We start from the raw sequence: 20,795 nt of genomic DNA, 5'->3' as shown, positions 1-20,795 counted from the left end.
ACTGCATAGTGTGCCTTTAATGTGTTGACGTCATTTCCACTGAAACAGGAAGACAGGGCGGGACACAGAGAAGCTCCTCCCCTTTTTAAAAATAGCCAATAGCGTTTCAGTGGCTTTACATTTCATTACATTACATTTCACATTTTCATTTTCACATACAGTAAACAGAATCATGTGAACAAAGTTCCATGGCTCTACTCGTCAGTGAGGTTTATAATGCCGAGTCCGTCTAAACGTTTTTCCTGCTAATCTCCTCCATATTGCTTCAAAAAAACAGCATTCTGCGTAGAATTCAAATGGGTCCTAAAAGGTCATGATCCGCCCTGTGCTATCGTGTCTCTGGACCGGAGCTGTGGCGGTTCGCGTGACAATGTAAAGCATATTTACACTCTCTATCCCCTATATAGTGCACTATGTGCCATTCACCATGTAGAAAATAGTAAACGTGTGAACAAATGACTGATTTATAATGTAGGGGCGGGACTTCAGATTCTAGAGAGCATTTGATTGGACAAAAAAAATCTGATGAGCGCTGAAGTGCAGAGTGATGTCATCAAAATCGTCGATCCATATTGGCGGAAGTGAGAGACTGTACGTTTTGAATGCTTATATCTTCTAAATGCGAATTTTGTCTGTTTCGGAGCACATTAGCTCATAGAACTCTTAAGGCTAACATATTCATACTAAAATTTAGATACATTTTCCAGAAAACAATACCTAATATCTTCTGTCATTTTGCTTTTCAGGTAAATGTATCATGATTAAAGAATGTTTAGACATCTGTACTGGAAAACAAGAGAAAAAAACTGAGCAAGATGTTTTTTTGCAGTGCATGCACCCCATGTTAATCAAATCCAGGGTTAAGACAGACACAGGAAATACAACAGGAAGTGCAGGACGCATGAGAGCGAGAATTAAGAAAGCCACTCGTAATCATGGGTCGATTTTGCAAATTCTTCTGCCAGCTGTCTGACTACTACTGACTATTTTAAGGTGATTGCATAACTAGTAGTTCATGCCAGTGAAAAAGAAAGGGAAAAAATGATGCGACATGCATGAAGTGTGATCAGGGTGAGTGAAGAAAGCAGAACAGAGCGTCAGGCCGTCATTGCGACACAGAGGGAGTCAAACTCAGGCAGAACAGAAAAACTCACAGACTCCGAAGAGACTTTCATCAAGAACTCTGGCCCTGGGGTTCCGACGAGCATCATGATAAGCTTCAACTGATCAATATCTTTAAGAGCAAAATAAAGGAAAATGCAGGGAATGGGGTGACTATGAAAGCAGGGACTTGGGGGGGGGGGCGGGGGGTGATAACAAAATGATTTTTTAAACTAAAGAATAAAAACAGCACAGGAAAATGGGATAAAGCTAGAAATAAAACTGAGCCATGATTGGTTCAAAGCCAACATGCATTATGTATGGAGCTTTCAAGACTTCTCAGATCCTTCAACTGCTTCATTGAGCAAGTTAGCATAGCAGAACTTAGCTAGCACACTTACCTGACTGAATTAGTGTCGGGGTAACGCATTACGAATAATGCGAGTTACGTAATCAGATTACTTTTTTCAAGTAACTAGTAAAGCAATGCATTACTTTTAAATTTACAACAAACTATCAGAGTTCATTTTTTTCCCCCAATTTACTGGCTCACGCCTCTCCTGTCGCCAAGTTCGTTGTGTGTGCTGTGTGTGAACATGATGGTTATTGTAGTTCTAGACTAATTTACTCATCCCACTTGGACAAAAACAGATTCAGTATGAAGTTGAACAGTGAAATGCAAATTCAGAATATTACGCAAACCTGCAATTATTGAACGTTAAATAACCCAAATATACTTTATGTATTTAATCTCACTTTATTAACCATTGTCTTTGCTGCTGATGATTCAATTCGACCATACAAATAGCCAAAAATGACTTTAGTTTAACATAACATCGGTTTCTTTTGTCATTTTTACTGCTAAAGAAAGAGTGTTGAATTTTCATTCCCTGTGTCGTATTCTCCCGCGATCCGGACAGACAGAAAACATCTGAAAGGTTTGAGCTGCGCCCTCTACTGTACAGACGTGAATTTGCATTTCCTTCAGCCTGAAAGCTTATTCATTTCACTGTTGGTGTGAAAGGGACTTTACATTTGCTAAAAACAGAACTTCTGTTTTTTTTGTTATTAAAAAACAAACAGGCAAGCCCAGAAAAAGTAACGCAAAAGTAACAATGCATTATATTCCATAAAAAGTAACTAAGTAACGCAATTAGTTACTTTTTAGGGAGTAACAGAATATTGTAACGCATTCCCCAACACTGCTGAATTACACTGGCATGAAGCAGCACACAAAACATGAGTTAATGCAACAGCGTGACAGGCTTTATGCTTTGTGATGCGATGCAATGACCTTGAATACAACAAACTCAAAGCAGTCTTTTTTTATTTCGGGAAACTTTTACTTGACTATATTCCAAAGCATAATAACGTACTTTTTTACTCCACGTTTTTCATAAAAACATGTCGTTCCTCATTATGTTGAACTGAAGAAGTCCTCACCCGCTCAAGATGAACGATTCATTCGTGAACTGGACTGATCCATTTGCATCTGTTCTCGAGTCAACAACTCACTGATTCAAATGATTCAGTCAAAGAGTGAATCTTCAATTAACGATTCACTGAATTCACAATTCTGACTCAAAATGAGCCAAGAACCGTTGGGAGATCCTCAGAGCTAGAGTGAACGCGCGGCTGATGGCGTGAAAAAAGTTATTAATGCCAAATTTAAGGATTTATTTTTGTAAATGAACATCATATTTAGCATATTTGACTGTTTGTTAAATAAATCTGCTGTGAAAGGGTAAGCTGTTTAAGGCCATTGCATAACATTTTTCAGATATTTGTTATGGTTAATGGGTTTAAATCTGAATGTTCTTACATTAATCAAAACATGGTCGCTTGCATCGGAATGAGACCAAATTCTGATTAACATAAGAATATTGTTATGCACGTGAACGCAGTTACTGAAAGCGTGCAAATACGTTTAACAATTGAATGTGACAAACATGTGTGAGCTACAGTAAAGCGGGCTGGTTCTACACCGTTCCAGATCCACACTGACTTCTATGCAAATCTGGCACGGGTGGATGTTACTGAACAGCACAAACAATCATCAAAAGGTAAGTGAAAAGTTGAGGAAGAAAGAGAGGTAATCATTGTTCGAAGACTAAAAAGTGTTTGCAAGCAAAATGATGACCGATCGGGGCGGTTCATTAATGCAGTCTAGTTAGAAACAAGCATAAATGCAGCAAGTCAACATGCAGCTTATACACACAAGCTTCAGTGCATCAAACCATGTGTGTGTGTGTTGTGTGCTTTATCCGTTTTGGTTTGTGTGGATTTAAAGGAGTAGTTTAGCAAAAAAATTATTCTTTTCTTTCATATTTTGTGAGAATGCAGCCTTTTCTAACAATGAAAGTAAAGGGGGCATCTCCATGTTCAGTATCGCAACATGACATGTCTAAAACATAAACTACTCTAAAACCTGTACACTGAAAAGTTCTGTTCTGTAATGTTTTTTTTTTCCATGTATGAATCATTTGGTCCTTTTGGAGTCTCCAAGTGTCTTTTTTTGGAAAGACACCTACGTTTACCTTGAAGAAAGCTTGCAGAAAATATCTTTGTGAGAATCGTCCTTCGATCTGATTTTCGGATTAGCAAATGATGACAAAATAAACACGTTAATCAAGACAAATGATGTATACTTCATTTCACGATTAAGCATACATCATATGCACACACAAAAGCGTGGGATTAATCACGCTAAAAAAAATATGTTAATCTATTGACAGCCCTAATATATACATTTATTTATTTAAATTAACTAGTGCAGTTTGGAATAAACGAATGATAATTTTATTCCAGCCCAAACTATTTCTGTAAATATATCTGTTGTAGGAATGCATGTACATTTGTGAGAGTCACCTGACACTCAAACACACACAAATTGAGTGTTAACGAATATTAATTAATGCTATTTTACACATCTAAACCGAGTTATATTATTATGCACACAGAAAAGCAGATTTATCGGGCAACCAAATAACTACTTCTTTATCCTAATCTATTCTTACGCACACTTCCTTGAAATGCAGATCACACTTCCTTTCTTGAAAGGCCAAGACCCCATTTAATGTGTGAGTGTGTGTGAGTGTGTTGTATTTTTTCACAGGGGGTTTGATTCGACGACCTCGTGAAGCAGAGCAGAAGCAGAAACGCATTAAGATTCCCCACGCTGTGCTAGTATCTTTGTCCTTTAAGACTGAGCAAAGTTCATGTTTTCCGTCAACAGGACCGTCCGGCAGCGTGACTCACTGGGAGGCCGCAGGCCCGACACTAGCTGATTCATTTCCCTCAGGATCACCGCCTCGCTCTATGAATTAGGACCGGCTGACACGCGTAGCTGCCTTTTTTTCTTTCACACTTACAGATGGGGAGGGGGGGCTAAACAAATGCCACTTTGCTAAAGGGGTATTTCCAGGAAGAGGGGTTTTGTGCAGGGGATGAATGATGGGGAAAGGATACGATCAGTGCCGGGAAACAGGGTCCGTCCAGTGAGGAGCTCAGCCATTATGCAGCCCACCGACCAGATGTCCACTACAACACAACACAAAAACACTGTTCTCATTCGTGGAAACAAAATACATTCTGTTAATGACAATGCAATACTAACTTTCTTAGTAAATGTGTGTTAGAAATCAGGAATGGAGAGAGAACATTGTGCTTGGTGTGTTTTTCATGTTCAAACCAAACTTGGGTCTACAGCCAACAAAGTTCATCCCGCCTGGCTGGTGCGCTTCCCATAATGTTCACTCATTAGGTCAGTAGGCAGAAAGAAGACGGTCTTTTGTGGCTGTTCGAACACATTCCACCACATGAACGTTTACACTGCGACATCAATCTGTTCGAATGCGTTTTCGACGACCTCTGGAAGTGGTCGAGCTCAAAACCTTTTAGACCCCGTTTACACCTGCATTTAGTGCCGTCCACTTGTGATCCGATCGACCAGAACTGGTATAAACAGGGCCTAAAATTCCTCAGTGCACGTTATTCTAATAAAAGAAATTGTGGAGCAAAAGCTGCAATGTATATTCATTTTCAACAAATATTTTAATAATACTATTGATTATTAATACTTTCAATATAATTACAAAAAATTACAACTTTTTAACTATTATAGTATTTATTATTATTTTTTAAATCAGCTTTTATTGTCATTTTCATTTTTTTTTTTTTTTTGATACAGCTTTAATTTATTTCAGTTTTTGTCAAAGCAACATTTCGAATATTTCGCAAAGTCATCACAAAGAATTTTAGGTTTAGGTTTTTCCTATCTGATATATTTATATTTTATTTTATTTAAATTACTAAACGATTTTAGTAGTTTTAGTATTTCTATATGGTTACCACAAATGTTATTTTAGGAAATATTTTAGGTTTTCATTTTTTAGGATATGCAACTGTAATACGATCAACAATTGGGAAATACTTCACAAATCTGTGTTTTTAACCAATAAGAAATTAAGCAATAAACTAAAATCGTAACAACAACAAAAACTAAAACCCCATGGGATAAAATAAGCATTTTTGCTAGTTAAGGCCGTGTGGGAGGGGGAAAAAATGATATTATCCAATAACATTACCCACTTATGATATCAAAATCCCATCACCATTATTTCCAGCTGAATATTCAGTTTCAGTCAGAAATAACACACAACATGAAAGTTAAATGACTTGTGAATGTGGTTTCATGTTGTCTTCAGTTACAAAATGTAATGAATCATACAAACACAAAAGCTATTCTGGGTAATGCTGACCTGTCATGTTGTAGTGCATCCAGTTGAGCATGATCTCTGGCGCACGGTACCATCGGGTGGCGACGTATCCCGTCATCTCATCGTCAGTCAGCCGGGCCAGACCAAAGTCCAAAATCTGAGCACAGTATCAGAAGCAGCATTAGTCATAAACTAGACCGCTCATATTACCCTGTGTGCCGCAGTGTTTGCCTGACAATAAACCCACTGTTGGTCAACAGAGGATAATAATAACAGATGTGACCGTGGAAAAAGCATCAGATGATGATGAAGATCTTGGCAAACAGAGCACGCTCTCACCTTCAGTTCACAGTCTTCATTCACAGCCAAGTTACCGGGTTTAAGATCCTGTACGACAGAGAAAGGTGAGCAAATAGACTGAATAAGTGAGAATCACTTTGAATTTGCATCATGTTTTACTACGCTTTCATGCACTAATAAACATCATCCTGGGAGCTAAAATCAGGCCATGACAGGAAGAAAACAAACAAAAAAACGTTCATTATAACCCATAAAGGTGTTTACACAAGCAGTGGTGCAGATGAAGCCCTAAAACCCAATCTGTGTCCCTCAGCAAACCCGCAATAAAACCACCGTTCCGTACTAATGAGAAAAACTCAGTTTGACATTCTCACTGCCTTTCCTCCCTTAACACACATCTAGAGATTCAGCCAGTGACTGAATACATTCGTTTCTAAATTGTATTTCTAAAAGTAGGAGCTTTTTTCAGATATTTTATTAAATGTGAAAGACCTTCTAAAATAAATAATCTGTGTGTGTATATATATATATATATATATATACTGCATTTAACACACCTGCCCCGCCCCAGACCTACAGTTCATCTTACATTTCATAAAGTTGATGAAGCAGAGCAACAACTCACTCTGTGATGGAGGCTCTAGAATACAGTTAGAAAGGCCCTAAACTTCAAGATATCAGGGAAAAAATGCCCTTGTACGAGTTTTTGTCTAATATTTACTATATCATAATGTAAATGTGCAATAAATTCTTTGTTGAATCAAAGAAAATATTTTTTCTAAAGCTACTTTTTGTAATGTCTATTTTATGCTTTTCTCATTTAACACAATAATGACTTTAAATGATCTTTTGGGGGTAATTTTTCTCAGCCAAATTTGATTTGCGATTAATTAATCTCCACGTCGTGTAATTAAATCAAATAAAATTGATATTTTCTAATATTTATACCGTATATATACACACACACACACGCGCACACAGGCATTCCCATTTGACGCTTTAGGGTCAGTAAGATACTTTAAAGTCTCTTCTGCTCACTAAGGCTGCATTCATATTTGATCAAAAACACAGTAAAAACAGTAATATAGTGAAATATTATTAAAATTGGTAAACAAAAACAGTTTTCTAACTGAATATCTTTTAAAATGTAATTTATTCCTGTGATCAAAGCTGAATTTCCAGCATCATTACTCCAGTCTTCAGTGTCACATGATCCTCCAGAAATCATTATAATATGATTATTGGCTGCTCAAGAAATATTTACTATTATTATCAATGTTGAAAACAGTTGTGCTGCTTAATATTTTTGTGGATGAATTTCAGGATGAATAAAAGGTTAACAGAAAGAACAGCATCAATTGTAGTATTATGAATGTCTTTACTGTATAAAAGTTCATTTCTATATATATATATTATATATATATGAAGAGTTCAGATGCAAAAGCCTCTAAGTGCCATCTGAAATTTTCTTCTAGAATGATCATTTTTATCAAGCTTGTATATTTAAGTTCAGTAATTTCACTTAAATGGCAATGAAGATTTCCTATTAATTGTCATTAAAGTGAAATTACTGAACTTAAATATACAAGCTTGATAAAAATGATCATTCTATAAGAAAATTTCAGATGGCACTTAGAGGCTTTTGCATCTGAACTCTTCATATAAATATAAATATATATATACATATACATATACACACACACACACCCATGAATAATTAAAAGGAGATATGGACAGAAAGTGTGGTTACTCACTCTGTGGATGATGTCTGCTGAGTGAATGTACTGTGTGGAGAAAAGACAGATGAACTCACTTTAACCAAATACAGAGATCAATGAGAAGCCGTTGTTGAACGTCTGACACATCAACACATTATACAAGACCAGTCCTCCATACTTCTTCATAATACATGTGCATTATAAAGCTTATATGTTATCTTTTAAATAACTTTAGAGAGAATAAATTACAGTAATGGTCCAGTAGGATATTCAACAGTAGAGTTAAAGGAAAACTTATAGCCACAATGTCCTGGAAGTAGACAGATGTTATGACATGCATCTGAGTGAAAGGGATTATCGAAAAAGTGAAGGAAAAAAGTATCGGATGGACGCGGAGTTCAAAGTTCAAATCAAGAATCAAAGTTTCTTGATTATTACGCAGGAATGAGAGTATAGTTCCTAGCCATATCAGCCTAGAAAATCGCAACTTTTCATTTTCCGTCGGTCTTAGTACACGATGTAACTACAGAAGAGTCAAGTTTTAAATTAAAATGGTCATTTTTTTGAGAGAGATGCTAATGGTCCTGTCCGATTCAATGATCTATGCTAAGCTATGCTAAAAGTGGTACTGCAAAACCCGGAGATCGGCTGAATGGATTCTAAAACGGTAAAACTCAACTGTTTAACTCTGGGGGAGGTGTAAAATGAGCCTATTTCCAAAAAAAGTGGAGTATCCCTTTAAGATCCCATTACATCGAGCAATTACAGCAAAGTAACAGTGAAAACAGTGGACAGGGCCTAACCTTCAATCCTCGCAGGATCTGATAAATGAGGAACTGGACGTGATCGTCTGTCAGCTTCTGGCACTTGACAATATTGTTGAGGTCTGCTCCCATCAGGTGAGTCACCAGATACCTGTGAAACAAAGTCATCATGACACAGCAACTTCACAGATCATGACACTGAAGAGTGAAGACTGAGGAAGAGTACGAATTAGAGCTGCACAATCATACTTTTCCTGGGATACAAATTGCAAAATGAAAAGAGGAATTTTCACAAGATGACATGGGGTGATTTTTGGGCTGTAGTGCATCGGAATAAAAAAGCAGAAATATTATTTTTAGGACTTTATTTATTTAAGGGGGCTTTATTTATTTTACACTTGGGTGTTTTCAAGAAATAACTCAAACCTCTTTCAGTAACTATTCAGTGAAAATAGTTTCCAATTGAGTTGAGATTTCACAGGCCACATTTACATTTATGCATCAGACGTTTTTATCCAAAGCGACTTACATTGCATTTCAAGGTACACATTTACATTTTTATCAGTTCATGCTCATGACCTTGGCGTTACAAGCGCCAACGCTCTACTGTTTGAGCTACAGGAAGACTTCCTACACACAGAAAAACATTCCTACTGTTTTTGACTAATTCAGTTGATAATTTTTACCCGCATTTGGCAGGTGTTCATTTCTAAACCCTGTTCATAACATTAAGGTTGAACTACTGTAGTCGCATGGACTATTTTAACGCTGTCTTTACTACCTTTCTGGCCCTTGAAAGTGGCAGTTGCGTTGCAGTCTATGGAGGGACAGAAAGCTCTTGGATTTCATCAAAAATATCTTCACTTGTATTCCGAAGATGAACGAAGGTCTTACGGGTTTGGAACGACATGAGGATGAGTAATTAATGACAGAATTTTCATTTTTGGGGGCACTATCCCTTTAACCTAGAACACACACAGTACAACCAATCCGCTTGTGGAATGTGTCTGGTGCGGAGCCAGCTGGGCACAGGGTCGCCTGCCGAAAGCTCTTCTGAACCGTGAAAGGAATCCAAGAGCCGCTCGTTTGACCCGGCCATGAGCCGTATCATTAACCTTAAGCATGAGCGCTTTGCGTAAGCACGAGGGGTGAAACAACCACACTGTAGTGAAAACGTCTTCCATAGCAGAGTCGTTTGCATAGCAGAAGTATATGGATACATGCGGTTCAGAAATATCTCTTGCCAAATGTTCTCCTCCCTCTTGCCCCCGAGCTCTGCTCTCACACTCATTCTCCTAGAGATTTTTCGGGGACGAGGTATTTATAGGAGTATTATAGTATTCTTAGCTCTTGTTTCCATGCATCTTGCAGTGCTTGTGCAAGCGCTCGATGCAGATAAAGAGCACAGCGAGACCCTTCCTCCAGTGTAGGCTCCTGTTCCCACTCTCTTCGCAACCAAACACAACTCACACTGGGGCTTTTGTTCCAGGGAAACTCACGGTGCGCTTCTTCCTCTCTCCCTGCAGTCGTGACCTCAGACGGCTCTAACCAGACAAAAATGAACTGTACTGAGACTGAGCTCAACAGTCCTTAGAGAACCCCTGAGATTAAAATGGGACCTTTATGACGATTAGCTTCGATGCATCATGTTCTAGTGGCTTGCTTTGCATCAATGACCCAGATTTTGCATTGTACATACAATGTTTTCTATACAAGCCAAGCCACAGGTGTCACATCCAGGATCGTCTTGTTCCAGGTTTCACACGGTTCAACCCTGACTGTGTGATTTAGTAATCAAGGGCAGCCAGGTTTCAAGATTTCACTTTGCTTTTGTAAGTGGCATTTAATGCTGCTCAGAGGTGGCACAAATGCATTTGCACAGAATATAAAACTGGCATGATTTAATCGGTCTTTCAATCTGGCTTTTATGCTGCATTATGTCTTTACACAATTTTGTAGCCTTAAAGGAACAGTTCACCCAAAAATGAAAATTACCCCATAATTCACTCGCCCTCAAGCCATTCTATGTGTGTACAACTTTCTTCTTTCAGTCGAACACAGTCGGAGTTATATTACAAAGCTCTTCCCGGCTTTGTAATGGCACTGAATAGAGCTCGAGTTTTTGAAGCTCCAAAAAGCGCATTCACCATCATAAAAGTAACCCATACGACTCCAGAGGGTTAATAAAGCTTCTGCGATGGGTTTTTGTAAGAAATATATATATATTTTTAAAACTTTATAAACTATAAATCACTGGCTTGCGGCAGCTGGGTGACTCGTTGGTTAATGTTCTTATCAGTATCTTATTAAAGGTGCTCTAAGCGATGTTGGGTGACGTCACTTCTTGTTGACGTTCGGAGTATTGTCAAACAAAACGGAGGCTAGCTCGACCGTCCCTCCTCCTCATCCCGTCCCCTCTCCCTTCCGTGCTTCCTGAAACAGTCATGAACGAGTCGAAGGCTTTTCCGATGTAAATTCGGGACTTCGCGCGTTCCTTCCCCTTTTCCCTCTTCTTTGTTATTTGTTCATCGGAACGTCGTCTCTTTGGTCGTGTGTCGGCCATATCAAAATTCAAGAGAATATAATTCTAACGTTAGTCGTTGTCGTTATCTAGGACATCTCTCTCCTCTAGCTAACTTCCCTCTTCATGCTTCTCTCTCCTCCACACCCCCCTTCATGTGCACGCGCACTAACCCCCCACCCCCACCCCCAAATCATTCTTGTCGGTTATTGGCTGGAACACTGTTTGTTATGTTTCGTGGTCCAGGCTGGGCCAGTTTGTTTTTGTTGCCGTTTGTGGAGCCTGGGCTGTCTACAGAGACCGCGTTTTTTTACAGTGTGTTCAGGGGACAGGCAGCTAGCGGATAGTGAGGAGATGTTTGCTGTATGTGACAAAAAATGTTTTAGCCCAAAAAAACGTATGACATCGCTTAGAGCACCTTTAATAACCTCTTATTATGAGGTTTATAACAATAATTGGGCAAATAAAAGTGTGCAACTTTGCAATTAATATTAATGTGAACTTTAAATTTCACTCACATATTTCATAATAATGGAATTTAACAGTAGTATAGAAATGCAGTAGTGAGTTATGTAGAGTTTTGCATGAAAATATAAATAAAACAAACATGCATGAAAACAGTGTTTCGGTATAATGGCAAATATTTTTTACAAGTCAGACCACCATAAAACGATGCATGACACTAAAGAATTTAGGACAGAACTGTGTTGATACACTAGATTCTAATATTCACGACACAAATAACATTAAAATATATGAAATTATCATATAATGGTTGAGCTCCAGAAAATATCAGCATGAGTGAAAAGTCAATCAAATGAAAACCATTTTTTTTACTGTCATATTTACAATAATAATAATAATTAGTATTATTATTATTCATAATCTTTTTTATTAATAACTAATGATAATTAAAAATTAGCTTTTTTTTATTAATAACTAATGATAATTAATAATGACCTTTTTTATTAATAACTAATGATAATTAATAATTACCTCAAGATTATACATATTTACAAAGGTATATGTGTGCATTAAGCTTGCAAAGCAAGTGACACAATAATTATTAGTATGACACTTAATTGGCCAAAATGTCATAATTACGACATCTCATATGCCAAGGCAATACATTTTTATCTATAATTCCCTGGATGAGCGATTATTCTATTGTTTGTGTTATGATTATTTCGAGAGGCAGCTATATGAGGCAATAACAGTTTGCAGGTTATTGCCTGTGTGCCACGAGGAAATTATGCTGAGCAGATGAAGCCTGTTGCCATGGTAACTACGGATATTCCCAACACGTGCACGGCCACGATGTTCTTTCCCTCTCCCGGAGCAGATCTCGACGGGAAGTAAACGCTGCAGCTTTCTGATTATCACGTTGACAACTGGACGCAAGGTGCTCGAACGCTTCCGGGATTGAACGACACACGCCGCATCATCAGGGCTACATCTAATTAAGCTTTTATTGACCAATGCGGGGTTGTGAAGGAGACACCTACACATCCAATAATCAGATGGGACCTTTAGTGATTACTGAAGTGAGCCACTTCATACTCCGTTATTCTTTTTCTCAGAATACACAGACCCGCATCCCATAATGCCACACACATGCCCTATCAACTTTTCACAACAACACGGAACAAGCAAAGAGTCGATAAACTGAGCGTTCTGGATGCAGGGATGAAGTAGAATAACTATATTGTGAAGAGCCTGCTAGGAACATGTTTCATGAACATACTTTCTTTTTTTTTTTGCATGTTTCAGAAGTGCAAGGTGGCCCGAAATGTGCCTGATGGGATGGAAAAAAGGTTCACGTTAACCGTCTAGAAATGAAGCAAATACTCACACGTCATTGAATTCTTCTAGACTGGTAGCGGGCGAGAAAACATCTAGAAGACCAATTACCTGCAACAAGGACAAGAGTCAGAGACAATTTGTCTGAATCACAGTAACATTACAAGATTAAGGTCAAATCATTGAAAGAAGTGTTTTTGCTCTATTCCATGAGTGTGCACTTCAACTGAGCACACACACTGAACAGACTGTACTGTAAACACATTAGCTGCTCTTCATCATGTGTTCTGACTGAAGTTGTTTTCTGCTGCTGGTATAAGCATGCGGCCCATTGCGGTTCCCCTCAGAGGAAGCAGCACACAGAGTGAGAGGTGTTGCTTCCACTTGTGAACATCCTCTGTTACACTCATTTATATTTTGTGTGGGCATCACCTCTCTCTCTCTCTCTCTCTCTCTCTCTCTCTCTCGCTCTCTGCAGGAGGAGGAGAAGGGACATTTTATTCTGGTTAAACTGTTGATGCACTTCTGCCCATGGTAACATGCATGAACCTTAACCATTGTCAGTGTTTCAGCAAAATGATGACTATTAATTACACAATTGTTCAAAAGTTTAAGGTAGGTATAACGTTTTTTGAAAGACGTCTCTTCTGCTCACCAAGGCTGCATTTATTATATATTTTTTTTTACAATTTAAAATAACTGTTTTCTATTTGAATATAAAATGAAAGTGTCATTTATTCCTGTGATCAAAGCTGAATTTTCAGCATTATTACTCCATACTTTAGTGTCAAATCATTCTAATATGCTGATTTGATGCTCAAGAAACCTTTCTGACTATTATCAATGTTGAAAAGTTGTGCTGCTTCATATTTTTGTCAAAGCGCGATACATTTTTTAGGATTCTTTGATGAATAGAAAGATCAAAAGAACAGCATTTATAAAAAAAATGTAAAAAAATCTTTAAGTTTAAGGAGTGTGTCATTGAGAATTAATTACAGTTGTTGGGAATCGAAAAATCTGGGAAAAAAAAAGTGTTATGAAAATTAAATATTTGATTCCGCTTTATTGATTCCTGTGAGCTCATTTTAATGTGGTTTTAAACCATTTAAGCACAAGAAGACGCGAAAGAGAACTCAATTTGGCACTCGAGCAGTGTTTTCTGTGCTGGGCTGTTCTCTTTCGCACCTTCTTACACTTTAACGGACAAATACACACAGAATTATGTCAAAATATCCTTGTTATCAGTCATTTATGTCTTAAGTGAACGTAAACGGTTGAGAAAGAAAACACGTGTAACAGTATATTGGATCCTGCATTCGGTCTTAAAGTGACAGCAGCCTAATAAACCTGCTGGTGTCACTAGGCATGTCCATTACAGATTTGCGCAAAACTTTTGCGATTTTTTTCTAAATGTCAACAAAAAACTATTGCGAAATGACGACGTTTCCATTAACCAATGTTATGCGACTAAGGCTCAATCCCAATTCTATTTTATACCCCTTTGCCTACCCCTAACCCTTCGCCTACCCCTAACCCTTCGCCTACCCCTTACCCTTGCCCCTTGAAACAGAGTGGCAAGGCGTAGGGGTGAAAATATTCCCCTAAGAAATGGGACACCACTACTACACCGTTACACGTCATTATACGTCGTCGCTAGCGCCTACGTCACAGGAGATGCGCCAATGTTTATCACAAACTTCCAAGATGCCGTCGTCAGCTGTAGTCATCTCAATTGCGTGAGTTACAGCTATTTTTTTCATTTTACTTCATTTTTTCCTCTCGCAATAAGTCATTCCAAAAACCATTGCAACAGACGTTGGTAGGTTTATGTAGCCTACTAATCCCAGCCACTGCACTGGCCATTATTATTAATCGAAGGAGACATATGTGTGTTTTCAAAGCATTAATGGTAAGAAACGACCCTTATTATACTTGCGAGCGGCACATATGAGGAGTTTCTGGGTGTTTCTCCCTCATTTCTGCTTCGAGGTCTCGATTGTGGCATTTATTTGAGGTTTAGAATCCATTATTCCTGTAATTATTTTGTCTTACATGAATTTAATAAAGAGCTCTGTCTCGTATTCTGTCCAAACACACCGCGTCATCTACGTCAGGTGACCTGTAAATGCGCAAAAACTGTTTCCATTGCAGTTTTGCGAAATATTTATTTTTCGAATTGCCTGAAAAACCTCCTCATGCGAGCGGAAAAACTTTTTCGCGATAAATGGGAGTTTTTGTTTCCATTGGGCGTATTTTCAATTTGCGCAATTTGAAGGGTAATGGAAACGCGGCTACTGTCAGCAGAAGGTCAAACACGATCTAAAACAGCCACATAAATTAAAAAGACGGATGAAAAGAGGAGAAAACATCTCAATGTTATGTCTCAATGTAATAATAATACTAACACTAATAATAATTATTATTATTACTAGGCGTGCGTGTTTGTAGAGGGTATGTTTTACTTGATCTTTATTTACAAACAGTTTACTTTTAAACAGCATGTGGCCTTTAAATGTTTGTATTATTTACTTTGATTACCATCATAAATAATAAACTCATTGAATTGAATTTAATATTTCTTTCAAATAGTTAATACTATAAAATAGTTCCAACAGATTTTGCAGTGGTACCGAAATTGGTACCGAGAACCGTAACATTTTAATGGTATTGGTATTGGTATTGGTATTGGTAACGACTACTGGAATTGTGGTACCGTGACAACCCTAGTGTCTATTGTGGTAAATTTTGATTAACTTGTAGAATTTATAATAGATAATCTGTAAATTAAATATATTTTTTAAATAGAGATTTATATTACAATTGTGGCATGTTGTAGTTATAGTTTCTAAATGTGTAGGTTGCCACTTTTCATAACAAATGCTATAGATCAGTAAAAAAAAAGTTATTTACATGGAACGGTACCCAAATCTCCAAAGTGTCACAATAAATTACTTTTATCATGTGGATTCAGTCAGATTTAATGAGAATATGTTGTTAGTGAGTAATAAGTGGGCAGAGAGTTCGCTCCAGTACAGTATTTTATGTTACTTAGCCTATATTGCAAAAGATAGTGTCGATAAATAGGTTTACAGATCATATTTAACTGCACACAAAGAAAATAGAGCAAAAACTTGCAGCTCGTGTGCCAGTTGTTGCCACTGGTTTCAATATGAAAAAGGAAGACTGATGTTTGAAGAGCCGATCTGTTCAGGGATTTGAGGGTTATTAAACATTAACATCTGTGAGACAGAGAGAGACAGACAGCGCCAGGGAACCCGAAAGTGCGTGCATGAAGGAAAGTGGAGAGAGAGACAGAGAGAGAGAGAGACAGAGAGAGAGAGAGAGAGAGAGAGCGCGAGTAGGTGGCTGTGATCCAGCATAGAGTTTCACCCACGCTCAAACAGAGGCAGCACAGATTCGTGGACTCTGGCCAGAATGCAAAAAAATGAAGGGTGGTTTTTTTCTATGCAAAAACATGGTGAGTACCTTGACAAAAGCAGGCAATAAATAAGAAAATCGCATAGGAACTACTGCATGCCTGCTGAAAAACAGCAGCTCTTAAAATGCACTTTTGACCTCTGACTTAGGCATTTTGAACAAAGCATCACAGAGATCTGTCACAAAACTGTTTTAAAAAGCAAATATTTCACATTATGCATTTATGATGTTGCAGGGAACGCAGCACACTATGCAGTAATAGTGCATAATCACTCCCCACGCCCTCATTAGCTCTCAGACAATAATCAATAGAGTTTCATAACGCACAGATGAGGATCTGTGCTGGCAGAGGATGTGAGGTTGCTTAATAGACACGAAAGTGGAAGGAGAAGAAATCAAAGATCATGAGCCGCACGTGAGAACTTTAGAAATACAGTCAGCGCAATCCTGTCAAAAGAGTCGTCATACTGCATCTGAAGGTGGAAGAGAGAGCAGCAAAAACATCTTTCTTACATTCTCGTGTTTCATGTGTTTCAGCAGCCGCAGTTCTCTGTATGTGCGCTTGGCGTGGATGATGGACTGGAAGGGCCGGGACAGCTTCTTGACTGCGACCCTCAGGCCCGTCTTTGCGTCCAACGCGGAGCTGTGGAAACAAGAACACCATGTGTTATGGATTCGATCAACATCGCAGGCCACAAGATTACAGGAGACTCCTGGTCTCACAAGCAGTGATGTTGTAGGAAAAAGAAACAAGAAGAACATCCCTAAAAAGCTGGAATAACTGGTTTTAAAAGCATAAAATGCTCCGTTACCATAATTAAAAGTGGTATGTTTCATACAGCAAGAGTAAGAACATGAATCATCATATGCAAATTAGATTCTCATATACCTCCCTCCTCCAAAAACGTGACTTCTTACAACCATCTAGATTTAATAACTAACACAGAATGTGCTTTGTTTGGAAAGCCTTATTAGCCTTAAATATCAGCATCCTCCTCTCAGCTGCTGCAGTGGCGGAAAAAGATGGTGGAAAGACTGATCCTTGCTATTAGCAATTTTCCAATTTTATATGATTTGCCTCTGTCCACGTACAGGGACATATTTAAGAAAAATGATGCTAGGAAATGATGCGGGGCACAAAGTAACGCTTTGTGACTTTCTCAGTTTGTGTAAATCTACTTAAATACTACGTATTTATTTTTTCTCACATTAATTTCCCACATGTCAAGCACAATTATGTGGTTTTGTTTTATTAATACAGTATATACTTTTTTCTTGATATACCCTGAAAGAATGGAAGTGAAATGTGACAACATGCCCCATAGGTGGGGTACAATGTAACATGTGAGGGGCACATTGTAACATGACCCTATGACAGATTAAAATGCTATCTGATCTAATAAAAAAAATATATACAAGACAAACTAAAATATTTTCTAAATAAAATACAATTATTAACTTTTTCATATAAAATAATGGCATTTTTTTTATAATTAAATATAAAAATTTGACTACGAACACAGGAAAACACAGCTATACAACATAGTTCAAAACAAAATAATAATAAGTAATTTCTGCACATTGAGTCTCAGTCTTTATTCACCTTTTTCTCATGTTTTCTCACTAGAATTCATAAAAGTATCGAATAGAATAGCATATTTCTAATAGGGACACATTGTAACGCAGTGAGACAACATGCCCCACCTGCACAACTGGGATTTAAACCCAGGCTAGTGTCTTCTGCTAGTTAGCGAAGCATTAAAGAACTATATCAACCGTTAAATAACATATTGGAGATTAAAATAATATCAGATTTGTCTAATTTTAAATAAACACAAAAAATAGAGATGAAACATTTACTTAAGTAAGAAATTTACTTTTGCTATGGTTTAATAACTGTCTATTGATATCTTCCAAAAAAGTAATAATTTTGGTGCAATTTTTTCTCTATATAGTGTTGATATGGCAAGTCAATACACCAAGTTTCGTCATGCTAGCATGTGTGGAAGTATTTAAAACAAGTGTGTTACAACCAGCCCCGTGTTACGTTGTGCCCCGCGCTCCCCTATCTGAGATTGTGGGGATTCCAAATAGGTTTAAATCTGTAAAATTGACTATTAAAGCATTTGTGTTGAAAATGTGTTACATGTATGTATGACATCAAATAAAACCGTGTAAATGATCAGATGTGGTGAATAAATGTACCGTATTTGTACCCTGGTAATCCAGAGTTCTCGCGAGAGCACAAGTTGAATTTGCTCAGCGAGTTACTCTGGCGTCGAGTAATGATGCTCATTAAATATGCCCCTCGATCTGAGCTGCACCAATCACATCGGGTTATCTGATATAGGCGGGCCAGAGGCGAGATGACAACAGCGCTGTGACGTCGAAGTCATTAGTAAACATTGCAAGATGGCTATGGATGAACACCAGTTGTTTGAAACGGCTTTGGCCGCTACAATGAACGAGTTAGACTTGGATTTTTGTCTAAAGGAGGAACAGAAGACGGAGCTCGAATCGTTCCTTTGCAAGAAGGGCGTTTTTGCTGTTTTGCCGACCGGATACGGTAAGAGTCTAATCTACCAGTTAGCTCCGCTTGACGCACCCACCGCTAGCCTAGCTTAGCACAAAGACTGGAGGTAAACGGCTCCAGCTAGCAAATCACTCCGCAGAAGTAGCAGTGCTTCGCCTTCTGAGAATATAGTTCCCAGTGTGTATACGGTTAGAAGATGGCTGTGTCTCATGTGACCTTGTTATTCGTACACGCTGTGACTATACAAATCACAACATGTAAATAGGAAAATGTTGGGATATTTTGTCACTTATTGGGAGCAGTATGCTAGCTGGAGCCGTTTACCTCCAGTCTTTGTGCTAAGCTAGGCTAGCGGTGGGTGCATCAGAGTTACGGAGATGAAAAGGGTATGTATGGACTTATCTAACTCTGGGGGATACGGTGAATAAGTCCCAAAAAGTCAGTGTGTTCCTATTTTTATTAATATAAGAATATTTATGTATATGTAATTCTTATGTACAATTTCAACCAATCATCTACATTACAAAACATCTGCTCAATTCACAAAGCATGGCTAAGAAAACGGTCATCATGCCAAACAGCCTCGGGCCCCAATTCCGTTTTCCACATAAGCGTTGGGACAATGGAAGAGCAGTGACTCCGGCTTCTGCGGTCAGGAGAGCCAACAGGCTTTCCAGGAAGTGTAAGTAGGCCAGTTTCGCAGATGGAAGGAGCCTGAGTTACCGTTCTCCAAAGAACACACCTCGCCAAAGTGTCTGCCCGCCCAGACAAATAATAACACACTGTCACACACAAACCCACAAGACACCATCATGGAAAGAATAGCCACTTACAGTACAACAAACATGCACTCTAAAATTAACAATTAAACCATTTATTCCTGTGATCAAAGCTGAATTTTCAGCATCATTACTCCAGTCTTCAGTGTCACATGATCCTTCAGAAATCATGCTAATATGAAACTGTGGGTAAAAGTTTTGTATGCATATATACATACAAAATACACACAAGGTTTATTATGGTTAACTAAAAACTAAAACTATTAAAAACACTCCGGTTAATTGAAATAAAATATTAGTTGAAAAAATTAATAAATGGAAATATGTTTAAGTTGAAGCACTGAAATTATTAACTGGGGGGGACACATGTGCATTTTCATGCACATAAAAATTAGCATGAAAACTAACAAATATATAAAAATAAAAGCTAAATTCAAAATATTTAAATATAGACACAAATATATACAGGCTATATATTTATTTTGCTAATGTTTGTTCACTGAGGCTGCAGTTATTTGATCAAAAATACATTAAAACATATTGTAAACTAGTTATAACAATTTGTAAACCATAAAAAATAAATGTACCATCAGATCACACCCTTGGAAAAACATGTTGCCACACAGGAACACATGCAAATCTTTGATCGAAATGACATATTAAGATAAAATCACGCTCAGACATGCTAGAGTTTTGACAGACACACAATGCCAACAGTGAGGTCAAAATCCGCACAGCTTTATAGTTGAGTCTTCCAGTAATGTTTCTCTTCTAGACTCTTACATAACGAGCAGTGCGTGACTCAAACTAGCAGGACGAGGGATCGAGGCATTGCTGAAGTCTCTCCATGGGTGTGGTGTTTATGGGAGATATCGACTCGCACGCATTGTGGACAGACGGCTACAGACTGAACATTAGCTACGGTTAGCCAGTGATATCTGCACAGCACACCGGCACAGGACTGGCGTTCTACATGCATGCTGGGTCTAATCCAACAGAAAGATCTAGTAGAGCGAGAGTCGAGCCAATGACTCAGTGCTGATTGTGAAACATGGGAAACCACCACAGAGCACAGGAAAAGTCCCATTTCTCTATCAAACCAGGACACGCTGATCTGCTCGTA

General features: G+C 38.1%; 1 protein-coding gene across 2 annotated transcripts in view; it reads right to left on the bottom strand.

Moving 5' to 3' along the window:
• mapk14b (mitogen-activated protein kinase 14b) overlaps positions 1–20,795 on the bottom strand; it is a 33,124-nt gene that overhangs the window by 6,683 nt on the left and 5,646 nt on the right. The window contains exons 2-9 of one of the 2 annotated variants that reach the window (XM_084395188.1): positions 16,874–17,003; positions 12,975–13,033; positions 8,641–8,752; positions 7,874–7,903; positions 6,159–6,206; positions 5,862–5,976; positions 4,570–4,641; positions 1,155–1,234 (exon numbers count right to left, since the gene is read on the bottom strand). In XM_084395188.1, coding sequence (XP_084251314.1) covers positions 1,155–1,234; positions 4,570–4,641; positions 5,862–5,976; positions 6,159–6,206; positions 7,874–7,903; positions 8,641–8,752; positions 12,975–13,033; positions 16,874–17,003 — 646 coding nt within the window. The remainder of the gene's footprint in view (positions 1–1,154; positions 1,235–4,569; positions 4,642–5,861; positions 5,977–6,158; positions 6,207–7,873; positions 7,904–8,640; positions 8,753–12,974; positions 13,034–16,873; positions 17,004–20,795) is intronic. The other variant, XM_084395189.1, reaches the window with a different exon arrangement.

This window comes from Rutilus rutilus, assembly GCF_951802725.1.
Source record: "Rutilus rutilus genome assembly, chromosome: 22".
Taxonomy (NCBI): Eukaryota; Metazoa; Chordata; class Actinopteri; order Cypriniformes; family Leuciscidae; genus Rutilus; species Rutilus rutilus.
Note: the sequence above shows the minus strand (reverse complement) of the source record. Positions and strands in the feature narration are given on the sequence as shown.